Genomic DNA, 18468 nt, shown 5'->3' on the forward strand with positions numbered 1-18468 from the left:
TTTGTAGTAAGTTTATGTGATCTTCTTACAGCAGCAAACTATGTAGCCAACTATTTTTTTTAGCTTTTTTCCCCCCAGAGATGGCATTCACTGTCTGTTGCTGTCTTCTTGGTTCTGGATTCATATGCATTTGTTCTTAAGGTTTGGTTTTATACTGCCAAAATTCTTCTTTATCTGTTTCTTCAACTTTCCTTCTCTTAACTATTGCCAGGTCTTGTTGTTAACTGCTTTGCCTACAGTTTGCTATGTAATATTTTGCCTTGTTATGTCTTTTCAGTTCTTCATTTGGTCTTTCTTGTAGGCCAAATTGAAAATGAGGGACTTTTGCAATAGACTTATGTTGCTTTTGTCAATGCCAGTGACTTTAAATTTAATTTAAAATTGAAGAACTGAAAAGGCCTGAATATATTCTTCTAATGCCATTTTATTTGTATACTTGCAACATTCCATGGTCACCTATTTTTCTTAGTAAGTAGAGTCTGTCAACATTGCTGCTTGGATGAAGGACATAATTTATGATATTGTGATTTTTTTCTGGTCTCCCCATCCAGAGCTTTTAGTTTTGCTTGAGTCCAGTCCACTATTCTAATGATTGGAATCACCAAGAAGTTAATTGCCTTGATGGAATTTCCTCCACTGAGTTTGTACTAAGATCTCTTCATGCTCATGATGTATTCACTTCTAACCTTCTTGTCTTTACACTTGATATTGTCAATTTGAAGTGTGCCCACGTATTTGTAGTGATTTTCCCCATCCAGGCTTTTGATGTTATTCCAAAGGAAATTAATATTCATCCAATTTTCACTATTTTTCTCCTGTTGGTGTTAAGGGTGACCTATTTGTTCAGTCCAAACTCCATTGCAATATCTTGGTTCTATATACAGAAAATGTTGAGCAGTGGATTGTATCTCATATGTTTCCCCCTCCTAAAGTTAGTTTGTCTATGTGAGGGAGATAGAATAACCTAGCAAGTATGTAAGATTATAGTAAGTTAAAATGTGGCTATTTCTCTTGAATATATATACATATATATACATATACATATACATACATATACATATACATATACATATACATATACATATACATATACATATACATATACATATACATATACATATACATATACATATACATATACATATACATATACATATATATATATATATATATATATATATATATATATATATATATATAGGTAGCCCCAACCAGTGCCTATGCAGTGTTTGACTATACTTGTATAAAATAACTTAACCAAACACATTTAGCATGTTATACTTGATTAAGAGTTCTTATCATATGTGAATTCAGGGCATGTCAATATATTGTTCAGTGCATTAGTATCTATAAGTGCTTGTTGCTTTTGTCAGAACAGACAAAAAGCAGGGCTATCTGCAGGGAAAGATTAAAAAAAAACAAGATGGCAGTCATGATCATGTGCACCATAAATAACCCTATTTATGTGCACCATTTGAAGAACAGAACAGAACAACAGAACAAAACAGAATAGCAGAGTTGGAAAGGACCTTGGAGATCTTCCCTGCTCAGACAGGAAACCCTATACCATTTCAGACAAATGGTTGTCCAATCTCTTCTTAAAAACTTCCGGTATTGGAGCATTCACAACTTCTGGAGGTTGTTGATTAATTGTTCTAACTGTCATGAAATTTCTTCTTAGTTCTAGGTTGTTTCCCTCCTTGATTAGTTTCCATCCATTGTTTCATGTCCTGCCCTCGGGAGTTTTGGAGAATAGTTTGACTCCCTCTTCTTTATGGCAACTCCTGAGATATTGGAACACTGCTATCATGTCACCCCTAATCCTTCTTTTACCAAGGCATTAGAAAGTGGTATTAATACTTCACATGATCTTGATTCTATCCCTCTGTTTATGCAGCCTAGAACTGTGTTGGCTTTTTGGGGAGCTGCTGCACACTGCTGGCTCAAATTTAAATGGTTGTCTACTAGGACTCCAAGATCCCTCTCACAGTTACTACTATTATATTATTTGTAAAAAGATGTAGGATCTTAGCCATGTAGTTAAGGTCACCATCTTGAAATCTGCTCTCACTCCTCTCCATCGATGCCCTTGGCTGCTGGAAGGGCACGCACACACTTGTGTTTCTGAGAATTATTTATGTGTGAGAGAACAGAAGGTATGTGCAGATGGGGGAATCAATTTTATCAAATGGAGTACTTAATTAATTTGGATCAGTAGCGTACAGTGTCTCTGTGTATTTGTATTTGTATATATGTGGGTGACTTCACTCTTCTGGTCCCTGAAGGATTCTTTCTGGCATGTGCATATGCACAAGTATAATCTCTGCACACATTTATTAGCTTTAACTGAAGTTGGAAATCTAGTTTGAAAAGGTGAGGAAAGTTGGACCTTATATTGGATGCTTATCTCTATATAGGTTTTTTTTAAACCTTCCTTTTGGGCTAAGCAGGATCATTAACTTTAGTGTAATTAACTTCAATATACATTTACTTAAATACATTTAATATGTTTATAAGTTGTGTATTTAGTAATTTCTCCTAATTTCACATTAAAAATTTTGATTACAATTTTATAGTGGCTTTTAGAGCCAAACACGTCCATAGACTGACTTCTACAATCTGGTGCCTTCTAAATTTATGCTTCAGTTTCCATAATTGTTAGATGCCTGGTAGACACAGCTTTTGATATTCTCTTCCCTATTTGGGCCACATTGGAAAGACCATGTCACCTAATTTCTCTGGGAACAGGAAGAATTCTCCACTATTTTCTCAGAGGGGATCTTTGCCATTAGTAGTTGCACCATGTTTGTCTGCTTTTCCAGTAAAGTTTGGATCAAAGTTCAGAAGAGCAATACTATAGTAATGTTAAGTAGTCTATGATGTTCTAAATGTCCCATTAGTAAGCATTAATGGTAGGTATCTTTCTTTTTTTTTTAAAAAAAATGGATAAGGTAGGGAATATTCAGAGGTAATTCTGCAAATGCTGTTTCTACAATGTGTAATAGAAAAGCTCTCATGCGCTGTTTTTGAATATGCAAAATGGACCCAAAACATCATTTGGCTATCCCTATATATTTTGCATATCTATATATTAAGGGTGGGATTGAAAATTTTTAGCAATCGGTCCTCTGCCCGGTTGCTGGGTGGGCATAGCCATGGTGGGTGTAGTCTACATGGCCTTCTGAACCAGGTGGGGGAGAATTTTTCACCCTTCCAATGGCTTTGCAGGCTTTCCTCAAGCATTCAGGTGGGCAAAAATGGCCTCCTCTGGGGTCCGGAAGCCCTCCGGAGGCTGGAAATGGAACTGTTTCTGGACTTCCAGGAGACTCGTTTTTTGCCCTCCCAGAGCTTCTGTGCAAACCCTGCACTTACCTGGCATCCAAAACAGGGTCGCATAGAGATTCCTGGGAAGGGCGGAGCGGGGTGGGCAGGGCCAGCCAGTCCTTTCAACTACCAGTTCGGCGAACCAGATGTAAAATCAGCATCCAGTTCTCCTGAACCGGTCCAAACCAGCTGAATCCCACCCCTGTATAGAATCCATTTGTAAAAAACAAGTATTGAAAAAATATCTTTGGACAGAATGCATAGGTATCACTTAATTTGTGACCCTTTGTATATCGCGTTGCTAAGGTGTGATATGAACTGACTCACAGTTATTCTCATCTTAACTATCAAACCAGATTTCATGTTTTAGGAAAAAGAAAAGCAGGAAACATAAGTATCCATTCTAAAAATGACTCTGCAATATCACATTTAACCAGAGATCAGATTTAATTGACATCCCTGACCCTGTTCCTGTAGTTAGGAAAAAAGTTGAGCCTTGACCTTTTCATCTCTGGATTGCTTCTCTGCATGAAATGTGAAAACAGAAGAATATTTAAATGGAGAGAAGTAATCAAATTATCTTTTCCTGTCCATCCTCCTTCTTTCTCCTATATATATATATAAACTGAATAATGAAATAAAAAAATGCTTTACTCCAATGGAGTCCCCCTCTAGGCTAAAATGCTGTTCATTTATGATTATGGCTGTTAGGGAAAAAAAGGCTTTTGACAGAACTTTGACCATGCCTCTTATACCAGATTATCTTTCTCATAAAATAAAATATGGAGTATGTTTTTATAGTCTGAATCTGTGCTAGGTTTTATAGGAAATTCATAAAAAGATATAGGCAGGCAGACTTATTGCATGAATGTGTTCCAGGTGGAATTACTTTCCCTGCATGTAAAATCTCTACTTCGCTTATCAAGATTTTTCAACCAACACAGAAGGATAATCTCTTCACTATCTGGGAGATAGTTTTCAGCTGTAAACATCTAAATCTCCCATCAGGACTTAATGTGCTTGTTGGGAGGATTTAAGGTGGGAAGGTATGGAAGAGTTCCCGAAAAAAGTGAGTCAACTAAGCCATCAGCAGTTATGGTGCCCTGCAAGATGTTTAAATCTACTTGGTTTTGCAAGGCTAGGTAGGCAATAAAGCCCTATTACAAAGCTTTGGATGGCCAAGATGATAGAAAGGAGGGGCTATGCTTCAATTAGATCACAAATTATATGTCTTTTAACAGACACCAGTCATGACTGCCTTCTTAAACCTAGCTGGCCTCCATAAGAGTGGACTTCAACTTTTAGAATTATCAGTAATGAACATGCTACCCAGTGTGGAAAATCAAAAGATTAGGTAAGAGTTATAGAAACATTGAAAACTGATGGCAGAAAAAAAATATATAGTGATCCATCAAGTTTGCCCTTTGAGTTCTTTATTTCCTGTTTTCCTATTAATTAATTTTTTTTAAAAAATTAAATTTATCTTAATTTTTGCCAGATAGCAATAGCACTTAGTTTTATATACCGCTTCATAATCCTTTAAAGTCCTCTCTAAATGGTTTACAGTGTCAGCATATTTCTTTCAACAATCAGGGAGCAATTTTAGCGACCTTGGAAGGATGGAAGGCTGAGTCAATCTTGAGCTGGTCAGGATCAAACTACCGACAGTCAGCAGAATTAGCTTGCAATACTACATTCTAATCACTATGGCACCATAGCTCTTGTGCCACTATGGATGATGGACATGTGTTTATTCCAAGCATATTTAAACCCAGTTACTGATGACTGACCCACTACCTCCACTGGAAGTTGGTTCCAAGTTTCCACTACTTTTTCTGTGAAGTAATATCACTTTTGAATTTCCCTCCTATCTGTTTGAGGTTATGCCCATGTTCTTGATTTTTGCTTAATATTGAACATACTGCCTTCTAGAACCTTCACACCTTAACATATTTAAAAGTTTCAATCATGTGCCCCTGTCCCCTTCTGTCCTCCAGGTTGTACATATTCAATTCCTCCAAATTTTTCCTGATATATTTTGTCCCTCTGTTCTTGAATAATTTTTATTCCTCATCTCTGGACTCGTTCAATCTTATCAATAATTTTTAAATGAAGTCTACAGAACTGGACGCGGTATTCCATTATGGATTGATTGATTGTATGGCAAAAATATTAAAAAGCAGATCACAATTACATTCTCAATGAACAAATATTTACTCATTTTTACTTGTTTATAGCATCAGCCATATAGCAGCATTGATTAGTGGTTGAATATTACTAATTATTTTCTTACAGTCTCATAGCAGAGCATTTTCTTTCAAAGATGTAGTGGAGGAATATGGCTCAAAACTGGTAATCAGAAAGTGGGATGGATCTTATTGTGCCCAATAAGATGCACATGTGATTCAGCTGTGTGTCAGACAGTCTGGTATGGCTACTATTTATCCAGATCAGGGAACAATATTCTGCCGTTGAAAAACAAGGCCAAGAACTGAAGATCGCAAGGTGGTAGCTGAAGAACTCCAGGTAGATCCACACAGCTTGCAGGATGTTATTCCTTGATTGCAGTTTGGCTGCAGTCTTCTTGAGATGTTCTCTAAAGGACAATATTCTGTCAAAAGTATTGGTAATTTGTTATAAGCAAGAAGAATATTCTCAAAACAGTATTTCCAACGGGGTCTGTTCTGTGTAGTAAGACTAGAACCTCCATTTTCTTGCTCGTGATCCCTCTAGTGATACATCCCAGAATTTTGTTCAATTTGCAATCATCTGCTATGAACACATCTAAATCTTTTTATTTGTTGATCTGTTTAACATTGTGGCCCTGCCAGAGGATTCCTTTTTTCTAACAGCATGTTCTTACATTTAGAAACATTATTGATTGATTGATTGATTGATTGATTATATTTCTATAAGTTCTAGTTTCCACATTTTTGAAAATTTTTCCAGCAATGCTTTTGGAAAAAGCATAATATGCTTTTCGTAATATGGAAAAATCAGTTTCCATATTATGGATACGCTCACACAAGTCAACTCTATTATGCATCTTTGTGTCATCAGCAAAAAGACAAATCTTACCTGGCAATCCTTCTCTTATTTCACTTACAAACACATTCAACACAACAGGACCTAGGACTAAACCAGAGCTGGGATTTACTTACCTTCTCTACCGGTTTGCAAATGTGAGCACACACATGCCTCATCTGCGCATGCACAGTGCTCCCACATTACGTCAGGATGGGTGGGCGGAGCCTCCTGCAGCCGCCGTTACCGGTTCACCCAAACTGGAGAGAACCAGCTGAATACCACCTCTGGACTGAACCTTGTGGTACACCCTTTGTGACCAGTCTCTCTTCAGACAGTGCCCTGTTAACAATTACCCACGGGAATCTATCCCTCAGCCAACTTCCTATCCACTGAACTGTAATCAAGTGCTTTGCTAAAACCCAGATAGTCTATGTCCACACCTTTGTCCCAAACATTTGTGACATAGTTTAAGAAAGTCTATCAGATTAGTTTGCCATTATCTGCCTGTAGTAAAGCCATGTTTCTTTGGGTCCATTAAGTTGTGCACTTTTAAATGTTCATCAATCCTTTTTTTCAGGAGCGATTTCATTAACTTCAATACTACAGATGATAAATTCACTGGCTTATAGTTGCCAGCTTTTACCCTACCCCCTTTCTTGCAGATAGGTACAATATTAGCTGTTCATCAGGCCTGGTGAACTTCATCTGTTTAGAAGAGATTGGTTAAACTGTTCCATTAATGGTCCAGCCTAGAATGAGCATAAAATGGTTGAGCTTACTTATTGTTTATTGAGCCATGTTTTCTTCAATTACCATGGTTTTGGTTCGATTTCCATGGACAGCTTCCTCACCCCCCCACAAAAAAAGGCTTGTGATCCTATAGAAAGAGTGTCTAATTTTTTTTCTTGGCCAAGACTATCTTATACTTAGCTTTGAATTGTGCATGAAGACTGCACTCCAAAAAGCAATAGATGAGAGTAGAAGAAAAATCTATTATTTACAGTTAAATGCTGTTGATATTACTTTCTAGTCATGTAGTTTATATTTTTCTCTTTTATTTCATAAAAATGACCATTTGGAGCAACATTTGTAGGACTCCTAGTGCTGTGCTCTTTGAGATAGGCTATATAGTTTAGGTCTCTAAGTTATGCATTCTCTTGTGTTAAAACTTGTGTTAAATACAGCATATCCCTGGGTCTCCTAAGCCTCTGCAAATTTTTAGATTGTGTTTTATCAAATCTCTAATTCTGCTACTATGCTATATCTTGTAACCAAGCTGAGATAATGATTTACAGATTTTGCCATTTTTTGCTTTGAAATATCGATCCATAAAGGCTTTAGTTTTATAGATAAACTTCCATCTCAGCCTTTTTCTTAACTTTATTTAAATAACAGGTCTTTTAGATATCTAAAGTTTAGCTGAAGACTTACAGTATGCCTTTCAGCATATTGTTAATCTTACATATTTATAAGATGGTGGCAAGGACATAATTAGTGATGCATCTGATGAAACAGTTTTAAGTAAATTTCCTGACTCATAATGAGAGAAAGGGCTGAAATCTGAAAGGCAATTTTTCCATGCCAGGAACATCATTAACCCAATATGTGAACCATGAGGAGATTGGTATGGTTAAATAAATGACTTGTACTAATCAATTCCATTCTTTTTAATGGTGATATCTTGATCTGTAAGAAAATAAGGAAAATATCAAATTATGAAGCCTTTGGAATGACTTAATCTTTTGGTATGGAAACTGTGTTATAAAACCTCACACAGAATCATGAAACTATTTGTGCTACAAAATTGGATCTCTTTCTCTCCTTTCAAGCAGAATAGGAGAACTGGAGAGAAATGTATAAGCTCAGCTCACATATAGACCTTAGAAGTAGTGATGGCCTTCTATGAGGATATTTTACTTATTATTTATTCATTTATTTATACAGCTTCCAACAACTCAAGGCAATTTATAATAATATCATTATGGTCAAAATAGAATAACAAACTGCTAAAACTAATATTACCACAATAGTTTAGGTTCCCTGTTTGCATCAGAAGTCCTTTATAATAAGGCAATCTTGGCTGCTTTGTGAGAGGCAAGGCATGCCGTGGTATGGGGCCCACCAATGTGAAGATGTGACCATAAGACTCTCCTTCTTTCACCTCCCACAAATTGGGAGCAGAGGCATCAGTAGGGATTTATAAAGCAGCACTTTAAATTAGTTCTAGAAATCTGTCAGCAGTTGAGTGACAAGGGACTGAGGCAATGCTTCTAAACCAATTGTGCTTTCCCCTCCAAATAGCTGGGCTGCTGCATGTTGAATAAATTGCAGCTTTTGAGCTGCTTTCAAAGGTGCCTCATGTAAAGTGAACCATAAGACTCTAAAGACAAAGTGATGAGGATATGAGGCATAGCAGCAAGAACAGCCTGGTTTGAGAAGTTCCACAACTTGTTTAGACATAGAACAAATGTTACAGAAAACTAGTAAAATAGCCATTGTAATTATGGAGCCGAGATGATTATGTGAAGAAAGGAACTCTGGAAGTACTGTATTCTCTATTTAGACGTATTAAGCTCTCTGTTTCCTGCCATTAAATGGAATTCCACTAGGACTGCACCTGCCTCTTCCTTGCTATCTCTGGGTTAGTTTTGCTTTTTCAGATGCTTGGTTCCTATCCTGGCTTTGGATTTTTGGTGACAGTAGATATGTCAGAATCCTGTATATCAGCAGTGGAAAACTCGTGTCTCTCTGGGTATTACTGATGTATCTTTTCCAGAAGACTATCCAGCATAGATGGTGGTAAAGGCTGCTGGGAGTTGTAATTCAATAGGATTGGTGGGACCATGGACACTTAGTTGATGAAGATGGCAGCAACCAAACCAGTGTAGCACATAGTTTCAGACCTTTGGAAAGCAATGTGCTATTTTACAAGTCCAGCACATTTTATGCCCAAGATAAAGAACAAGATGGCATTCTTTCTCTCCTTAATATCACTTGAGGGCAGCAGGATGAATGCAGGTTTCATGATATAACTGTAGCTCTACCCTCATTGTCTCCGTGCTACAATCTGTCCTCAGTATCTAACTAAAATAAGGCAGCTGCTTTACTTAGCCTGAGATTGGCCTTGTTTGCTCACTCATCGAAGTGGCAGTCTCACCAATACAAAGTATGTAATTATATGGTTGATCTATGGCCACTCCTTAATAATGGAGCATCTGCAAAGGAGTCCCATCTCTTAACTAGATTATTCAGAGGCTCACTTTAAGCTTTTCTTTCCATTTGGTAAAGAATAATGGAGAAGAGGTATTCTTTTACAGCTTTCCAATCACTCACAAAACAAAAAGAATAAAGTTTTTCCCCCCCTCAGTCCTGGTTTTCCAGTTGAGTGTAGCTTTTCCCATCTGGTGCTAAAGAATGTATTTTAAAAATGGCAGGCATCCTTCCATGAGTTTCACCAACTATGGGTATTATTCTTGGCTCCATATACTTCTATTTTCATTCCTGGGATGTTTCAGCATTTGATCCCCCTACTTTCCAATGCTTGATGCTCCCAAAGGCTTACATATTTTTATCAGCAGTGCTAGATTGAGAAGTGACCTCAGAGGCAAAAAAGATATGAAATTGCCAATTCTCTGTAACTCTTCTGGGAAATCCTTGCTGCTTCTTGTGACATGTCACTGACTTCTCTCAAGTCTAAGGTGAGGTGACACATTCAACATACAAAATAATAACTTTATTTTTCTGTCTTATTTGATCTTTCTTCCAAGGTTAGTGTACAGAAAATTGGTGAGGTGAGTTAGGTTGAAAACTCTCAAAAGCTATGTGAAGGTTCAATTTAAAGTGGTGATTCAGTTATCTTGTCTTAAAATCAAATCTTTGAATTAAATTGCCAATTGCCAAGTCAACTTCATGCATCGGATTGGGTGCCTTGTAATTGATTTGGTGATTTGATGCACATTTATACACTTTTTATTCTGATTGATAAACTGATTCATAAATTGTTAAATCAACAATTTAACCATTTAGATGATCGCATATACCTAGAACTTGTGACAAATCAAATCTACTTTATAATTTAATTATATTAGTAATCTTAATAAGAATTAGTATCTATAGAACATTAATATTGGTAGAACATGTCCATGTGTTTAAAATATTTCCCCTGCATTCTTGTATTATTTTCACATTGCACACAGTCGTTTTGAGTAGTAGTTGGCCAAAAAAGTAAAACAATAAAGTGAGTAAATAAAAAGTATTTAAATCCTATAAAAGGCCATCAAAGATGAAGGGAACTGATACCAGAGTCACACAGCCAGGCTCAGAAGAATATAAGGAACAAACAGAATTGTGGGGAGAAAAAAAGAGCAGTAGATACTGTAGAGTACACAATCATAGGACTGGAAATGATCTTGTGGGTTTTCTAGTCCAACCCCCTTTCCAGGCCAGGACACTTTATTCTGTCCTGGACAAATGGTTGTCTAATTTTTTTATTGAAAACCTCCAGTGATGGAGCACCCAGAACTTTGTAAGGCAAGCGGTTCCATTAATTAATTGTTCTCATTGACAGAAAATTGCTCCTTGGTTCCAAGTCTGATATCCTTTGACAAGCTTCCATCCATTGCTTCTTGTCCTGCCCTCGGGTGCTTTAGAGACTAAACCAATCTCCTCTTCTGTGACAACCCTTCAAGTATTGGAAGATGGCTATCATGTCACTCCTAAGCCTTCTCTTTGTTAGGCTAAATATAATTCCCTTTGCCATTCATCATATGGTTTAGCCTCCAGGCCCTTTATCGTCTTTGTTGCTCTTCTCTGCACTCTTTCTATATATATTTTATATATAGTGTTGATCAGAACTGGATGCAGTTTTGTGCAAGTGTGGACTTATTAGTGCCATATAGAATGGTATTATCACTTTTTGTGATCTTGATGCCATACCTTTGTGGATGCAGCCTAGGACTGCATTGGGTTTTAGGGCAGCTACAGGACACTGCTGGCTCATATTTATGTGGTAATCTACTAAGACATCTAGAACCCTGTGACAGGTAGTACTGTTGAGTCAGTAGTATTGTTCTGTATTACACTGTTTAATTCTGGAAGGCTGTAAACATAATCACTAATAATTACAGTCAGCTCTATAGTGACCTGAATAGGGAGCCAATAAAGAATCCTGTACTGCACTAAGGCATGAGAATAACACGGAAGAGCCAAGTCATCCCAAGTAATATTGTTATGAACGAAGAAGGATTGATAAAAGCTGACAGGAATGTACCAGAGTAATCTAAGCATGAGGCAATTGCCAATGGTATCCAAAGAATGTGGACAATAGTCCCTGATGGGCTAGTGAAGGGGTGTCAAATTTGATTTCATTGAGGACTGCATCAGGGTTGTGTTTGACCTCAGGGGGAGCAGGGGGGGCATGGTCAGGGGTGTGTGGCCAGTTCAAGTCACTCATGTTGGAGTCACCTGTGGTGGCCAAGTGCTAAGGCAGGACTTCCCTCAGACCTTCTCTCATTCTCATTATAATCTCCTTCCTTCCTTTTCTTCTTTTTCCTTCTCTCTTCTTTCCCTTTTCTTCTTCCTTCCCCTCTTTCCTTATTTTTTCTTCCTTGCTCTTTTCCCATCTTCCCATCTTTTTCTTTCCTCTTTCCCTTTCTCCTTTCCTGTCCCTTCTTGCATGCTCAAATGGCAATGCTCAAAGGGGAAACATTTCTCCTTTTCTTTTGCTTTTAGTTTGTTTTGCTAGCCCTCTGCAAGTGAAAATGGATCCCTGGGGGGGGGCATGCATGCGTGCACCCCGGACCCCGTTTTCAGCCACGACAGTCTCCTGCAGCCTTCTGTCAGTTAAAATGGTAGTTCATGGTGGGGGGAGGGAGGGAGGGAGGAGTTCCTGTAGCTTGAAGTAGACTCTGCTTTACCTCTTGCTTTGTGTTTATTGGAATTTGCTTCCATGCATCTCTGCACAGGATTGGTGCTTCAGATCTTTTCTAAGGTACAACTCCAACTTACTACCAGATCTCTGCCCATTTAATGTTGATTGAGGAAAAGATCCCACTATGTTTGTAGAAAATACATTGTTTAAAAGAAAAGGAAATGGTATTTTTCTAGTTATGGGTAACCACTATAAAGTCTTACTTTATTTGACCCAGTATAGATATGTGGCACGTGGAGCTTCATCCAAGGATTTAGCTGAATTGGCTAGGACTGTTTCTCCAGTCCTCCAGCTTCTGTTGCCTTAGGTGGCTGCTTCACTTTGCCTAATAATAGGAGCAGCCCTTAAGTGAGGTGTAGCACGTTAGGCTCCTTATATGTCCTGCCTACCTGCTTTTTTGCAATGCCTGCTTAGCCTCTAGTTTGGAAACTTGAGGAGGCAAGTATCTTTCAGGAGGCTGTAGATTATATGATCATTTTTAATATTAAATAATAACATGCTTATGAGACTGCTTTGTTCTCGTATTGTATCTCATATTGAATTTTGAAGCAAAAACATGAAACATGAAGCAACTTCAATGCAGGACATCCCCTTTAAACTGTGTTTTATGGGATAGCTGTGATGTTGTGAAATATGAAACTGCCTGTGCCTCTTTCCCTTTGGTCATGGGCACACCTTCTGGGTGAAACCAGCCTGTCGAAAACTTCTTCCCAAACGCCCTTGTTAATTTATGCAGCTGATTCATCAAGCAGTATTGCTTGTTCAGCTATTTGGGCTTTTGTAATCTTGCCTTTCTTTTTCTGGCATATTTTCCATGCCTTTTGTTTCTCACCCTTTAAAAAATGTGTTGTTCTCGCCTCATCTCAAATTGTAGGTACCAATTTTATTATTCTAAGAGATAGAGTTCTATATTTGGGCATATCTGAATGGTTACCAAATGGCTGCCAAGGGAATAGCTCTATGGAAATAACTCTTTGCTGCCATCTAGTGATTGTCCAGATTTTTAAAGCTCAAATATTATAGCTTTAGTAGAGCGTTCAGGGAACAAGGCTATCTTGGCCCTATTATTGTATTGCACAAGATAGATAAGCATGAATAGTAAAATGTATGAGTGAAGGGCCCAATTGATGAAATCACAAGAAACTATTGCTAAAATCCACCCAGGACTGAACCATTTTAGGTTTATGCTTGTTTTGAATAATGTTCCTCCTCCTCAGAAAGAAAAATGCCATGTCATAAATAAATACATTCATATCCATCACCCTATTCTTTATTAGGAATAGCAATATTAAGCAAAGTACAGGAAAGGATTTCACTGGAGAAATGTTTCAAAGGATTAGTGGTAAAAGGAAACCAGACTGTTAAAGAACCCGATGGCTGGGAATTGTCAAAGACAACACCAGCCAGAGCATAAAAAAATGCAAATAAATATTGGAAGGTGTGGGGAGATCTGGCTCATAGAATCATCAAGAGTTGGACTTGATTAAATGGATAACTACATCATCATCATCATCATCATCATCATCATCATCATCATCATCATCATCAAAAAGGAGTAAGAAATTATAAGCCAAAGAAATTAAAATCATATAAACAAAGGAAAAGGACATTTAGGTAAAGATAATTTATACTAGCCTCATTCTCTACCATCTCCATTCCTTTCTATCCTAGTAAAGCATCTATGCTTCCACCATGTCTATCCACAGGTTCATAGATTGCTTTTTTTGTTGGTTAGACCACGTGAAGAATAAAAATCAGCTTGCCTCATTTACTTGCTAAGAGTTTGCGTTTTTCTCTAATAATGGAATGTTGGAAAAGCAACCCACTCCTCCCTCTGCAGTTTGAGACAGTATATGTCAAGAGGACATTACCATTTGATTATGCTGATTATACTGGAAAAGTTGAATGAACTACAGTACCAATAGAAGAGAATATTTGTAGCTCAGGATTCAACAGTGGAGCTCTTTGAGCTTGGTTGCTTTCTTGCAAATCTTTCAAGTTGAGTAATCAAATGTCTGCAAGGACTCCACAGATTTAGAGTAAATATGGGTGCTGAAGAAGAAAGATTAAAGGTAAAGCTTCCCCTTGCGCATATGTGCTAGTCGTTCCTGGCTCCAAGGGGCTCATCTCTGTTTCAAAGCCAAAGAGCCAACACTGTCTGAAGATTTCTCTGTGGTTATGTAGCTGGCATGACTAGATGCCGAAGGTGCACGGAACGCTGTTACCTTCCCACCAAAGGGGGTTCCTATTTTTCTACTTGCATTTTTACATGCTTTAGAACTGCTAGGTTGGCAGAAGCTGGGACAAGTAATGGGAGCTCACTCCATTACGTGGCACTAGGGATTCAAACCGCCAACTGCTGACCTTTGTGATCTACAAGCTCAGTGTCTTAGGCAAAGACAATAAGTGAATCTGAATGAGTTTCCCAGTTTCTTGAACCATCTTATTGGGGAGTATGATTTCAAATGTTTCAGTCTGCATGGAGAAAGTGAAAGTCAGGTTCCCCCCCCCCCCCCAGTTCATTCTTCTTGATTTGCTACCAGGTGCATGCTATAAGAATTGGAGGATAGGTAATGAACTTATTAAGTTTCACTAACTTTTCAAACCTGACACTTTTTAATGCTTTGACTCTAAGCACAGTTTCTCAGAAATTGGTTTTAGTAAAATTACATTTTAAATCTTAAAATAAATATTGTAAGACTCTGTTTTAATGTTTTAAATTAATTATAATCTCTGCTGTTGCTAAAATGTAAGCATTGTTCTTTAAATGGGGATCATTTTACTTTGAAACATATTAATTAAAAATTATACACAAGAATCATACCACATCATAGAATTGTAAGGAGGTATTTAGGCCATGGAATCCAACTACTACTCAGTACAGGAATCCGGATTCAAGCATCCCTGAAATATGTTATTTGAACACATCCAGTGAAGATGAGTTAATTGATTGTTGAGTAATTATTTTATGTTCTATACTCTGGAATGATAGAAGACAGAGCTTTCATCTATGTGTCATCTTTTCAGATATGTGGAGAGTACTACAATAATGCTACACCACTTTTATATGCTTTTATACTACAGTAACACTACATCAATAACACAATAACCAATAATTATGAAGCATGAAGACATGAAAACAGCTGAGTGACCTTGGACCAGTCACTTTTTCTCAACCCTAGGAAGGAGGCAATGGCAAGCCATTTCTGAAAAACTTTGCCAGGCAGGGACATGACCAAACAGTTTCTGAAGAATAAAAACAAAACAAAAAGAAAAGAAAATTTCCAGGTTTTTTTCCTAAAGATTAAGCATTCCCAGTTCCGCCAATCTTTCTTCATGGAGCTCAGTTTTTAGCGCTTGAAGATAGATAGATAGATAGATAGATAGATAGATAGATAGGTAGGTAGGTAGGTAGGTAGGTAGGTAGGTAGGTAGGTAGGTAGGTAGGTAGGTAGATGATCGATAGATCGATAGACACAGACAGACAGATAGATAAATGAGAGACAGAGAGATATTTTAACAATATAGATTTTTCAATGTACATTTGGGGACTAAGGCAAGAATGTCTAGAAGTATCTGAATTTGAGATGAATCTGCTTGATTATAATATTATAACCACTGATTGTACCTTTTGTTTTTGATATATTAATATATTTATTGATTGGTGTATTGTTATTTATTGAATTTTATGGTCATAAGCTGATTCGAGACTGACATAAAAATGAATTAGCATAAAAGCATTTGTAATAAAATAAAAACATATTTTAATTAGAATATATGGCAGAAGTGAAAAGTGGTTAATTATTATTTTGTAAAAGTTTGGTTTTCTATATATTTGTAAAGTAAGCTGTACTTCTCTGAACTCAGAATATTTAGAATAATAATATATCTTTTTTGCAGTCTTGCTTTTCACGGAGATCTTGATGGTCTGCTGGCCTGGCATTTAGCTGGGGTAGATCTGAATCAAACTGGTTATGATGGAAACACTCCAGCTAATGTGGTAAGAATCACTGTGGATGACTATACCTTATATTTCAATTTCAGTTCTAGATGCAGGGAATATTGCTAGGTCATGCTCCAAGCCTTGTAAGAGGCTTTTTCAGAAGTTTTAATGGGAATCACATTGAGGGAGATTTTTCAAGGCCAACTGTACATGCGTTACATCTGTTCTGCATAGTTAACTCTCATGGGTGACTGGGGCAAATTCAGTTTGATAGTGCTGCCTCCAAATAAAAAGAAGTAGCTGGGCCAGCAAGTAAGAATTTCATTGCTCAAATGGGTAATTGCCATGAATTTTATGCAAATAACTATACAATTGCAGTGTATGTGTCTGTATGTGTACATATGTATATAGAGAAAGAACTGCTGTCTGTCTATAGCCTTAATACAGTTCATGGAATTAGCCCTTCTAATTAAGTGTGTGTAGTATATGTAGGTAATTTATTTATTTTACATATGTCTCCTGCTAGTGCAACTGACAGAGGTTTATAGCCTATGAGTTAAAAGTAGCATGATATGTAATAAAGTCTCAGAAGAAATAAACAGCCATAAAAGGGAATAGAAAATCAGATGATCAAGAGGAAAAAAAAGGACTCACTTTTTTCAAACAATGGGTGTCTTTCAAGCAGTCCTCAAATCTTGGGTGTGGTATAGATAAGACAGTACTGTTTTAAACTTGATGAAATAGAAACATTGATACAATTTCAAAGAATGTCAAATCATTCCTGGGAAGGTATTAAATAAGAGCTGAGGTGGCACAGTGGTTAGAGTGTAGTAGTGCAGGCTGACTGTTATCTGCAGCTCAGCAGTTCGATTCTCACTGACTCTGTCTTCCATCCTTCCGAGGATGAGGACCCAGACTTTTGGGGGCAATATGCTGACTCTGTAAACTGCTTAGAGAGGGCTATAAAAGCACTATGAAGCGGTATATAAGTCTATGTGCTATTGCTACTGAAGAATTTTGGAGCAGAGCCTTGACTGGACAATAATACAGGATGATGCTTATAAGAACATATTATAATATTGAGGAGCTCTGGTGGTACAGTGATTAGAATGCAGTATAGCACACAAATTCTGTCCACAGCCTGAAGTTTGATGCTGACAGGGCTCAAGGTTGACTGAGCCTTCCCAGGTTGGTAAAATGAGGGTCCAGATTTTGGGGACAATATGCTGTCATTGTAAACCACTCAGAGAGTCTAAATGTTATTGCTATTGCTATGTGTATGGAAGACATACAATGTATGTAAAGTTTGCACTCAAGTCAGAAGCACCAAGGTGCTGCCAGGTTGAAAGGATTAGCCAGTGACACCATCATTCCCCTGGGGACACCCAGTTGGGGGTTCCTTTATGTCCCCAACAGGATTTGGAGTGCAGGATGAGAGCTCAACCCTGCCCCATGGCAGCTCTCGGGTCTCAAACTCGGGCTTGCTAAACTTCTCCCCAATGTTCCAATCATTTGAGCCACCCTGCTCCTTAGTGTATATAAATGTGATGGTGTATACTGGCATTGCAATCTTTTTTTCCCCCCATAGGCCAAGGCTGCAGGGCATGCAAAAGTCATTGAGTTTTTCAATAAATTGGCATCCTGAATTTGGTAAGTTTTTTAAAAAACGAGTATTCATTGTTGTACATCATTGGTCATGCAGCACAATGTGGAAAATGGGATGAGTGAGGTCATGGTCTTCTGCTTTGAGTTTGTTATTTTCCACTGACTTTTAGAGTAACCGTCAGCAAATATGCTTGTTTCTCTATTTGAAGAGTGATTTGAGTGTAGAACTGACTGAGAGTTAAGACACTTGAACCAGCAGAATGTTTTAGGCATCTTTCAGTTTCAGTAAAGACAAATGTAATGTAAATACAACTTATAGTACATTATTTGGCTAACCTGTAAGCACTTTGTAGTTTCAAGTATAGACCTGTGCATAAATAAATTAATAGCAACTAGTTTGTTTCTCAGTCTCTTCTCAAATTTTCAGGCTTTGTTTTATTACTTCAAAAAGTTTCATATAACTTTTTACTTTTATGTGTTCCCTTGTTGTCCTCAACTACTTTATAAGCTTTGGTCCATGAAAAAAATAGATCGAAATTAATATTAGACTTTAGGGTGTCCAAATATACTTTATGTTCTTTTCCTACAAAAAAATATAACCGCCATTCTTCTGAGCTTAGTTATTTCAGTTTGAAAAAAA

The 18468-nt window shown here is 37.4% G+C and overlaps 1 protein-coding gene across 1 annotated transcript in view; it reads left to right on the plus strand.

Annotated features, from left to right (window-relative positions):
- Positions 1–17868, plus strand: part of ASPG (asparaginase) — a 76767-nt gene extending 58899 nt beyond the window's left edge. The window contains exons 14-15 of the mRNA XM_032213903.1: positions 16181–16280; positions 17812–17868. Of these exons, the coding sequence (XP_032069794.1) occupies positions 16181–16280; positions 17812–17868 (157 nt within the window). The remainder of the gene's footprint in view (positions 1–16180; positions 16281–17811) is intronic.
- The last annotated feature ends 600 nt before the right edge of the window (positions 17869–18468 follow it).

This window comes from Thamnophis elegans, chromosome 1 (genome assembly GCF_009769535.1).
Source record: "Thamnophis elegans isolate rThaEle1 chromosome 1, rThaEle1.pri, whole genome shotgun sequence".
Classification (NCBI taxonomy): Eukaryota; Metazoa; Chordata; class Lepidosauria; order Squamata; family Colubridae; genus Thamnophis; species Thamnophis elegans.